Genomic DNA, 11,342 nt, shown 5'->3' with positions numbered 1-11,342 from the left:
TGAACCCAGGGCACTACTACCCTGCATACTGACTTCCTGTATTTTCTCATTGTTTCATGTGTTTGTTATATTTTCCAAGGTTGTAAACATTTCAAAAAGAGACACTTGCCATAACTTACAAGTTTCTTTCTTTCTTTCTTTCTTTCTTTCTTTCTTTCTTTCTTTCTTTCTTTCTTTCTTTCTTTCTTTCTTTTTTGGTTTTTCAAGACAGGGTTTCCCTATGTAGCTTTGCACCTTTCCTGGATCTCACTCTGTAGACCAGGCTGGCCTCGAACACACAAAGATCCGCCTGGCTCTGCCTCCTGAGTGCTGGGATTAAAGGCATGTGCCACCACCACCCAGCTAACTTACATGTTTCTTAAAAACACAAACAAACAAAACTTCTGTCTTGTTTGGTTTTTGAGATAGGGTCTCATATAGCTCAGGCTTTCCTCAAACTCATAATGTAATCAAGGCTGGCCTTGAACTCCTCATGTTCTTTCTAATGCTGAGGATGCAGACTTATGATACCATAGCTGGCTATAACTTCTTCATTGTTTGTTTTCAAACAAGTTCTCACTATATATTCCTGGCTTCCCTGGAACATCCTATGTAGGCCTGGCTGGCCTTGAACCCCCAGAGATCTGTCTGCCTCTGCCCCTGCCTCTGCCTCCCAAGTGCTGGGGCTAAAGATGTGCCCACCACACTTCTAAAACTCTAAGTTTCTACCTACTGACCAGTTAGTGTAGTGCGGTATATATTCTGAATCTTCGTTAGTGTTGGGGGTAGCCCCCAGAGAAGACCGCTGAGGAAAGTCTTCATCAGCCAGCCAGCAACTACACAGGGGATCCCGGCGAAGACCCGAGCCCTTCTCAGGGTGAGCTTTTTAAGCACAAAAACCATATCCTGGTTGACATGCTTCAGTTAACAAGAACCATTAGCCAGAAGCAGAACTACAGAAGTCAAACAGCCAGGTTAGCACAGGCAGGAAATTTCTCACCACTATGGAGGTGGATGGATTAGGTCTTTGTTTCCATTTTTTGGCAGGTAAACTGTCTGCCTACTGAATTTTATGACCTGAGTTGTATCTCTATCATGGAGTCAGTTGTGCTAAGGTCTGGAGGCCTGTTACATTCCCCACTGTTCCATCATGGAGTTGGTTGTGCTAAGGTCAGGGGGTCTATTGTTACATCAGAAGAATGAAAACCTGTCTAAAGAAAGACAAGGCAAGTTAGGCTTGGTTCTGAACACCTGGGGTCTCAGAACTCAGGATGAATTGGAGGCCAGACAAGGCTACATAGTGAGTTTGAAGCCATCCTGGGCTACAGAGAAAGACATTGTCTTTTTTTTAATTAGTTAACTTATTTTTCTATTATCAGCTTGATACAGTATAAATTCTTATCTTAATAGTGAAATGTTTCATGGAGGCTTGCTCAGTAATTGAGTAAAACCAAAACTTTTTATAAGCCATAGTCATCCTAGGGCCCATATGCTATATATATATATATATATAGCATATCATCCATGGTTCTGTGGGTTCCAGTCTGATTGTTCTTTACTTTATATCTAGAATCCACTTATGAGTGAGTACTTACCATATTTGTCCTTCTGGGTTTGGGTTACCTCACTCAGGATGATTTTTTTCTAGTTCCATCCATTTGCCTGCAAATTTCATGCTGTTATTGTTTTTCTCTGCTGAGTAGTACTCCATTGTGTATATGTACCACATTTTCTTCATCCATTCTTCAGTTGACAGGCATCTAGTTGTTTACAGGTTCTGGCTAGTACAAATAGTGCTACTATGAACATATTTGAGCACGTATCTTTGTGGTATGAATGAGCATTCCTTGGGTATATGCTCATGTCTGGGTCTTGAGGTAGTTCGATTCCTAATTTTCTGAAACCGCCATACTGATTTCCGCAGTGGTCGTACAAGCTTGCATTCCCACCAACAGTGGAGGAGTGTTCCCTTTGTTCAACATCCTCTCCAACATTGACCTTCGTTAGTATTTTTGGTCATAGCCATTCTGACAGGTGTAAGGTGGTATCTCAGAGTTGTTTTGATTTTCATTGCTCTGATGATTAATTTGCAGGCAAATGCATGGAACTAGAAATATCCTGAGTGAGGTAACCCAAACCCCGAAGAGCAAACATGGTATGACCTCCCTCATAAGTGGATACTAGATATAAACAAAGAACAGTCAGACTGCAACCAATAGATCCAGGGGGGGCTACCCAGCAGGGAGGACCCTAGGATGACTGTGGCTTATAATAAGTTTTGGTTTTGCCCAATCACAGGCCATTTGTAGTGAAACATTTCACTACTGAGATAAGAATTTGTACTGTATCAATCTGATGAAAGGATATGCTGGCTGTACTTTCAGGAGGGGAGGCTAGAAAATGTCTGACAATTCAAACAGTGAAGGGGAAGATGAACAGGAAGCTCACTTCCACAACTTAAGTAAGCATAACTATCTGAACAGATGAAGATAGATTTCTTCTGTATCCCAGAATCTAATCAATATTTATATGTATATTTTAGCTTTCATTTGGCTTAAAGGAGTTTATTGAGAAATGTTTTCATATTTCCTGTTTTCTACAGAAAAAAATATTTTCCAGTTTCAAATAACACTGGACATTGGAATTATAACCTATTTTTTGTTCAAAAAACAAAACAAAAAACCCAAAAAACAAAAAACAAAACAAAAAACAAGTCAGTCTTTGTGTTTCCTTAATATCTGTGAGTCACTGTACAAGTCAACAGATCCCAAGGAGGAAATCGTATATTTTCTTGATTAATTAGGTATAATTTTAGATAAATGACCTTCAGACACTTCAAAGACCTACAGAATATAGCATCTAAAATGCTTCGTTTATTATAGTTTTTCATGACATGAGACACTCTGCTCCTGGTTGTATCAATTTATGTCAGAGATGATGGGCATTGAAGAAACTTCTTATGGAGTTTGATTTCACTGTGGCAAGGCTAGCCACTGGGCCAAGGAACTGTTCTTGCCTTTGACTGCTGTGCAGACTGGACATGCAGGACACACAGGAAAAAAGACTGTTGAACTTGCCAGAAAAGGCAGGACATTCCTAAAATACCTACTTCACAGAAGACTCTGCCAGACATTCTGCAGGACACAGGGGAAAGCGGCTGATGAATTTTGTCAAAACAAGGCAGGACAGACCAAAATTACTGATTCATAGAAAAGTCGGCCAGACACTCTAAACCTCTAGGCTGAAGATGGATGCCCCAACATTGCCGAGAAACTTTGGGTGACTGTCCAGACATCCAGATGTCTCTGTTCTTAGATAATATTATATCCTTCTGGGTCTCTGATGAAGTTGAAGACTTAATAACTATAGTTTCAGCTTTCTTTAGATATAATAGAAAGTAAATTATGTACAAGGTTTTGGATTCACTAAGTTAGGATAGATGACTCATTATTTTCTCTGAATTTGCTAAATACGAATGCACTGAATAATGCAAATGTAATTCTAACTCGATAATTTTTTTAAAATATTTGACACAGGGTTTCTCTGTGTAGCTTTGTGCCTTTCCTGGAACTTGCTCTGGAGACCATGCTGGCCTCGAAATCACAGAGATCTGCCTGCCTCTGCCTTCCTAGTACTGAGATTAAATGTGTGCGCCACCAACACCCGACCTGATAATTGTTTCTGTTGTTTATCGTTTTAGCATGTTAAAGTAAACACCTTTATATTTTTAATTTTTATTTCTATATTTATTATGTATACAGTGCTCTGCTGTAGCTTGAGTTTTCCTGCCTGGCCCACAGTCAGGATAAATCTCTGCCACCCGCCAGTCCCACAACCGCTCAGACCCGACCAAGTAAACACAGAGACTTATATTGGTTACAAACTATATGGCCGTGGCAGGCTTCTTGCTAACTGTTCTTACAGCTTAAATTAATCCATTTCTATTAATCTATACCTTTCCACGTGGCTTGTGGCTTACCGGCATCTTCACATGTGGCTTGTCATCATGGCGGCTGGCAGTGTCTCTCCCACCCAGCTTCCTGTTCTCTCCATTCTCCTCTCTGTTAGTCCCGCCTATACTTCCTGCCTGGCCACTGACCAATCAGTGATTTATTCATTGACCAATCAGCAACACATTTGACATACAGACCATCCCACAGCACTCTGCCTGTACATATGCCTGCACTGCAGGCCAGAAGAGAGCACCAGAACACATTCTCAATGGTTGTGAGCCACTGTGTGGGGAATTGAACTCAGGACCTCTGGAAGAACAGCCAGTGCTCTTAAACTATGAGCCATCTTTCCATCTCCACCTTTATATTTATTTAGACAAAAAGAAGGACATGTTGTAGAATATTATTTTAAGGTGTGTTACTTTTGTTTAAGTTGCAATTGTTTAATTCTGTGAAACTGTTTTACGGTGCTGTGTAAAACACCTAAGAGTCTAATCAAAAGCAAAACAGCCAATAATGAGGCAGGAGAAGGATAGGTGTGGCTGGCGTGCAGAGAGAATATATGGAAGGAGAAATCTGGAAGAGGAGAGTCCTAGGAGCCAGAGAAGGAAGAGGACGCCAGGGGCCAGCCACCCAGCTACACAGCCATCCAGAGTAAGAGTAAGATATACAGAAGTAAGAAAAGGAAAAAGACCAGAGGCAAAAGGAAGATGTGATAAGTTAAGGAAAGTTGGCAAGAAATAAGCCAAGCTAAGGCCTGGCATTAATAATTAAGAATAAGCCTAAGTGTGATTTGTTTTAAATCTGGGTGCCCTCACCCACCCAAAGAGCCAAAACAATCAAACAATTTGCTTAAATTCTTGACATATTTGTTTTGAATTTAGAGTAAACTGACTTGCTTAACATTTAAGGGCAATTTGAGTGGTTCAGGGTTTAAAGTACCCTCCTTAAACATATGACTAGGAACTGGAGAGATGGTTCAATGGTTAAGAGCCCTGGCTGCTCTTGTAGAGGACCCAGGTGGGTTTGGATCTGAGCACCAATATCGTGGCTTACAACACTTATTAATTACAGTTTCAGGAGATGCAGCACTCTTTTCTGACCCCCTCAGGTACCAGCCACACATTATGTGTAGGCCTAGCACCCATAAATATTTAAATACCTGTGAGAATCTAGGCAGTAGGGCACATGCTTTAATCCCAGGATTTGAGAGGCAGAGGCCAGCCTGAACTACAAAGCACATTTCAGGACAGTGAAAGGCTATAGCACAGAGAAACCCTGTCTTGAAAAATCATTTAAAAAAAATAAGGGGTTGGGGATTTAGCTCAGTGGTAGAAGGCTTGACTACCGAGTACAAGGTCCGGGATTCCCTCCTTAACTCCAAAATAATCATAATCATAATCATAATAATAATGTAATAAAGGTAATGAGGACATATACACAACTATAAAAGTGTTGTCTTTAGCCTGGGGATGATGGCAGCTACCCCTTTAATCCCAGTATTTGGGAGGCAGAGTCAGGTGGATTTCTGTGAGTTCAAGGCCATCCTGGGCTACAGAGTGAGTTCCAGGAAAGGTACAAAGCTACACAGAGAAGTGTCCTTGGCCAGAGACCAAGTAATTTATTGGAAAATCACATTTTACAGTTTATGAGGAGACAAACATCACTCCCATTTTGTGACTCAATATTTACAACTTGAGAATAACAGCACCAAGTAAAAACAAAATATAACAAAAGCCTTTCAAAGGGACATCTCATCACTCTGGGCAGAGGTATGAGTCCAGTCACAAGTTCATGGTCAATCTGGGATACATAGATAAGTAGGTCTCTAGTTTCAAGCTAGCCTGGGCTGCATAGTGAGTTTCCAGGACAGCCAGTGACACATAGTGAGATCCTGTCTCAAACACACACACACACACACACACACACACACACACACACACACACACACACACATACACACACACACACACCAGTGTGGCATAGTGAAACACAATTGTCCTCAGACCCTCAAGGGATGAGACATCCCTTTAAGTGCTCCCAGGGTGTTGCCATGTAACAAGGGTAACCTAGCAACAGCCTCTCTAGGAAAAGACTTCAATCTGGATACAGACTCACAAGGACGGCAAACATTTATTTTTTATTTTATTTTATTTTATTTTTGGTTTCTCGAGACAGGTTTTCTCTATGTAGCTTTGTGCCTTTCCTGGATATCGCTCTGTGGACTAGACTGGCCTGGAACTCACAAAGATCCGCCTGCCTCTGCCTCCCTCGTGCTGGGATTAAAGGCGTGTGCCACCACTGCCCAAGGATGCCATTCTTGAATGGATTTTCATGTGTTGTTTCAGAGTCCCCTGCTGTCTGAAGGCCTTGTCACACTCCTTACAACTGTAAGGTCTTGAGTCACTGTGGATCCGGAGATGGATATTGAGGTTGCCCTTGTGACTGAAGCATTTCCCACAGTGCTCACACTCATAAGGCTTCTCATTTGTGTGGGTCTTAGTGTGACCCCGCAGAGTGGACTTGTGGGCAAACCTCTTGCTGCAGATGCTGCACACATAAGGCTTTTCACCCCTGTGGATGCGCTTGTGGACCCGAAGGTCTGAGGATTGCACAAAGCCCTTGTTGCACACGCTGCACTCAAAGGGTCTCTCTCCTGTGTGTGACCTCTGGTGGAGGATGAACTGAGACCTGTACAGGAAGTTCTTCTTGCATTCACTGCACACAAACTGAGCCTGGCCGGGGAGTCGATCAACAGGCTCCACAGGTCGTAGGGTAGGAAGCCCTAGCTGCCCATTTTCTGTCCTGTCCACACAGAAGGCCCTTCCTTGACAAGGAGGAACATTGTCTCCATTGGAACTAGAGAGACTCTGAAGACCTGTGAGTGCAGCTAAATCTCTTCTTTCCAGAACGTGGGTGAACAGTGTGACAGCATCTGTATTTGCATCTTCCTGGGGCATCTTCACATCCTTTCCTCTGACAGAATCTGCTGGAAGAATGTCCACATACAACATTTAAAACATGAGAGTTCTTCTCAAAAATGGATTGCCTGTATTAATTGATTATGGAGGGGGGATGACACCCTAAGGATGTGGAGATTGGAGAACACTTTTGGGTTAGATTAATTCTCTCCTGTCACCATGAGGGTTCAAGGGTCAGTGCCTTACTACACTGAGACACACAACACTTATTAAAGATCATCCCATTCATACCAGACTCATTAGATCTCAACTCTGGTGCTGGATGGGGACATCCCATCAATATCCCAAGCCTGAGAGCTCAGCCTGTAGAATGCTCTGGAAGGCTAGTGACAGAGAGTGTGGGAGTGGGGGTCAGCTTTCTCCCACAGGGAAGGGAGTGCTGGACAGGGTATAGTAAGTCCCCAGTCCGATCCCACCTCGAACTCACCAGAACTCTGTGTCGGCTGAGGGTCCAGAGGTATCAACACAGAGGTATCCTCTAAGTACTGCACCCAGTCACTCCCCAGGCTCTGCTCATTTCTCGGGTCGTCCTGTTCTCTGCTTGCAGGAACTGTGTCCAGCAAAACTTCCTGTTTCTTGACATGGCACAGTGAAGAATTATGGGTGTGTGTTCATTCAATGGTGGATCATAGACATCTGTCTCTACTTCATCTTCGCCACTCAATTGTCCCACATTTGTGGGAATGTTTGTACTTCTATGGAACATCCTAATACTCCACATAAACAAATTTTCTTGTGTTATTATTAAGCCTGTTTTGGGATCGGTTGCCTTCTTTTGGCCTCCAAGAACAACAGACACATGTGGTGCCCAGGATACATAGATGAAGAAGGAGGAGGAGGAGGAGGAGGAGGAGGAGGAGGAGGAGGAGGAGGAGAAGGAGGAGGAAGAGGAGGAGGAAGAGGAGGAGGAGGAGGAGGAGGAGGAGGAGGAGGAGAAGGAGGAGGAAGAGGAGGAGGAAGAGGAGGAGGAGGAGGAGGAGGAAGAGGAGGAGGAGGAGGAGGAGGAGGAGGAGGAGGAGGAGGAGGAGGAGAAGAAGAAGAAGAAGAAGAAGAAGAAGAAGAAGAAGAAGAAGAAGAAGAAGAAGAAACAAAAAATGGAGAGAAAAACAGAGCTTGTGCACTCTGATTCAAGATGAGCCTGTTAGCTTACACTGTTTCCGATATGCACAATTCCTTGGCTTCTAAGCCAAGTGTCTGGGCCACATTCACAAAGACAAAACAAGCCCATAAAGATCCCCAGACATTGCCATTTATCACTTGGGAAGCCAAACTCTCCTCTTAGGAACTACTGACTAAGGGCAAGACCCTCAGTGGGTTCTGCCTCCAGGTCACCGTAGACCCAAGGCTGTCTTTTCCCTCAGCCCACAGCTGAGGCCCTGCTTACCCAATGTTGAGGTTTCCCGCCATCCCTCAGCATCTTCTCTAACTCTGTGCAGCTCTTCACTCCACTCTCCTTCACTAAGGCCTGCAGTTCTGGAGGCATGGAGATCAGGAACTGCTCCAACACCAGCTGATCCAGGATCTCCTCCTTGCTATTCAGGTCTGGTCTCAGCCACTGATAGCATAGCTCAGAGATCCTCTTCAGATCCTGGATGGGGTCTGACTGCTCTGATGGGCTGAAAGCTCTGAACTTCAAGTGCCAAACCTCAGGGCTGTAGTCTTCTTTTTCTGAATTCCTGTCCTGGGATATAGGTGATGGTGTCTGCTCTGATGGGAGGCTGTCTGGTGGCAGGTTGGTAGCCATGTCTGCTGGGAATATTCGCTTGGTCTCTGTCAAGTTGGAATTCTATAAAATGACTCTTGTCTCAACAGACCTACTCCTTTAGCCACAGGGATGGGCTTGGTGTTGGTTCCGAAGCCTGGGGGCAATAAAGAGCCAGATCAGTTTAACAATGCTGCCTCCTAAATGTCATCATTCATTATAATATACCCCCCCCTCAACACACTGGGACTGTTTAGTAAAGCAGAAATAAATCCATTCTATGGATCTGTGAGATGGCTCAGGGGTAAAGGTGTCTCCAGCCCAGCCCAATGACCCCACCTAAATCCCCTGGACCTAGAGTGTGAAACGATAGTCTCAGCTCTGACAAGCTGTCTTCTGGCCTCCACGTATGAGCACTGGTGCCCACCCCATATCCCAAGATAATTTTTTTAAAAACATCAATTACTCTCTTCTAGCTGTGTATCATGGACCATATCTGTAACCTCAGAGGTGGGAGCCAGATGCATGTCACAATTTCGAAACCAACCTAGTTTAATATTAGGTACCAAGTCTACAAGGGAGTGAGGGCTACAAGTGACACACTCTCCAATTCAAAGAACCATCCCAGCAGTGCTTGCACACCTGTAATCCCTCAGCCCAGAGGCAGGACAGGGAGATCTCTGAGTTCAAGGCCTGCTTGTGCTACCTAGCAGGTTCCTGGGCAGCCAGGACTATTAAAGGTGTGAGCCACCATACCTTTAGTCCTAGGACTCAGGAGGTGGAGGTAGGCAGATCTGTCAGTCCCAGAGCAGCCAGAGCTATGCAGTGAGACCCTGTCTAAAAGAGAAAGCCAAAAAGCATGGGAGAGGTAGAATTGGTTAGAAAACCTCGCTGCTCTTTTAGATAAGAGTTCAGTTCCCAGCCTTCACATTTATAAACACACAGAATTGCCGCTGGGTGTGGTGACCCACACCTTTAATCCCTGGAGGCAGAAACAGGCAGATCTCTGTGAGCCAGCCTGGTCTACCACTGTGTTCCAGAGCAATCAGGAAAGGCTAAATCTCAAAGGAAAAAAAAATAACCACCAAACAAACAAAAACCCCACAAAACAAGTGAAAAGCCCACAATTATTAAATAAATAGGCTAAATTTAAAACCTATTACTGTGTATAATTTGTATGTTAATAATTTTTAATTACATATATCAGGTCTAAATGACTAAGTATTTATGGCTCAAAATAGTCATTAGAAAATTCAGAACAAACGGTTAACAGAAAATAATTGTAGCCAGTTTGGTGGTGCACACCTTTAATCCCAGTTTGAGGCCAGTCTGGTCTACAGATCCAGTTCCAGGACAACCAGAACTACACAAAGAAACCCTGTCTCAAAACAAGTCAAAACAAATCAAAGAACAATAAAATGTGGTTGGTGTTTGGATACTGTGAAAAAACGAGGCCAGAATGTTCTCTGGGTAGACCAGGCTGGGCTCGAAATCAGAGATTCTCATGCATTTGAATCCAGAGTGCTGGGGTTAAAGTTGTGCACCATTAATAACTTAAATTTTATGTGTTTGGATGTTTTATGTGACTGTTTGTCTCTGGACCACATTTGAGCCTAGAGCACAGGACTTGCAGGCCTTGGAGTTGTATGTGATTGTGAGTCTCTGTGGGCACTAGAAATGAAATCTGAGTTCTCTAGAAGAGCAGTGGATGCTCTTAATTGCTGAGCTATGGCCGCAGCACACAGAATGGTTCTTGAGACAGGGTCTCTCTGTGGAGCTCTGGCTGGACTCCAACTCACAGAGATCTGCCTTTCCCTGTGTGCCTAGTACCTAGACTAATTCTTTACTTTAATAATTAAAATGATAATTTTAATATAATAACACAGTTAATAGCAGGCTGGGCATTATGGTGTATATGCCTATAATCCCAGCACCCTGGAGGCAGAGACTGAAAGGTCTGAGAGTTCAAGACCAGCCTGGGCTACATGGGAAGTTCCTTTTCCTGTCAGAGACAGAGAGATTTATTGTCCCAGTCCTACTCTCCTCTGAGGTCAACTTCTGGTCAGTGGAGCCCATTACTCCCCATGTCTTGTTTTGCCGAGCCTAGGATATATAGATTTATTGTTTCAGCCTTATCTTCCCCTAAGTTCAACTTCTGCTCAGTTCTAAAACTGCTGGTCATTAAATACCTTTAAAGGAGGGGTGTGGGGGGGGGCGCGTTGGGGGTGGGGGGCTGTGGGCAGGGTGTGGGGTGTGGGAGATGTGGGGGGGGGTTCGGAGGGTGTGAGAGCCGAGGGGGTTAGGGGGTGGGGGTTGGGTTGGGAACTGGGGTGGAGTGTGTGGGTGGGGTCAGGTAGTGGAGGGTGGAGGGGTAACCGGAAGCCTCTCTCAAGATGGCTATTGATTTTTCCCTTTCAGCCTCACCATGACACCCTGTCTACCAGGGAACTCAGGAAGGCTTGCTCTTGCCTCAGCTTCCTAGTGTGGAGTTGCAGGTACTTCATGCCCAGATAAATCTTGCAGCCTCTTTCCTGCATATGAACACACAGGCTGGCTAACCCACCTTCCTCCCTGGTTCACCTACCTACCCCTCCTGTCTTTGTGCCTGCAGCAGCCTTGACTGTTCTGAGATCTCTGCAAAGTGCCAGAAGCTCTAGGATCATGGCTTTTGTGTGGATCCACGGGACTGTCTTCCGGTTGCTAATCTGCCCAGTGACTGACCCGATC

At 44.3% G+C, this 11,342-nt stretch overlaps 1 protein-coding gene across 1 annotated transcript; it reads right to left on the bottom strand.

Annotated features, from left to right (window-relative positions):
• Positions 1–708: 708 nt before the first annotated feature.
• LOC128124157 (zinc finger and SCAN domain-containing protein 5B-like) lies at positions 709–8,657 on the bottom strand. The gene is made up of 4 exons (XM_052760352.1): positions 8,298–8,657; positions 7,341–7,488; positions 6,248–6,918; positions 709–897 (listed from the first exon to the last, which is right to left on the bottom strand). The coding sequence occupies exons 1-4, from the start codon at positions 8,655–8,657 to the stop codon at positions 709–711; spliced, it is 1,368 nt and encodes a 455-aa protein (XP_052616312.1).
• Positions 8,658–11,342: the final 2,685 nt, after the last annotated feature.

This window comes from Peromyscus californicus, unplaced genomic scaffold (assembly GCF_007827085.1).
Source record: "Peromyscus californicus insignis strain IS unplaced genomic scaffold, ASM782708v3 Scaffold_4__1_contigs__length_199733344, whole genome shotgun sequence".
NCBI lineage: Eukaryota > Metazoa > Chordata > Mammalia > Rodentia > Cricetidae > Peromyscus > Peromyscus californicus.
Note: the sequence above shows the minus strand (reverse complement) of the source record. Positions and strands in the feature narration are given on the sequence as shown.

Coding starts and splice junctions, on each gene's coding strand:
- LOC128124157 (XM_052760352.1), bottom strand. CDS start 8,657: ATGGCTACCAACCTGCCACCAGACAGCCTCCCATCAGAGCAGACACCA. Junction 7,489..8,297: donor GCGGGAAACCTCAACATTGG/GTAAGCAGGGCC, acceptor TGCCATGTCAAG/AAACAGGAAGTTTTGCTGGA. Junction 898..6,247: donor TGAAAATCCATTCAAGAATG/GCATCCTTGGGC, acceptor TGTTAACTGAAG/CATGTCAACCAGGATATGGT.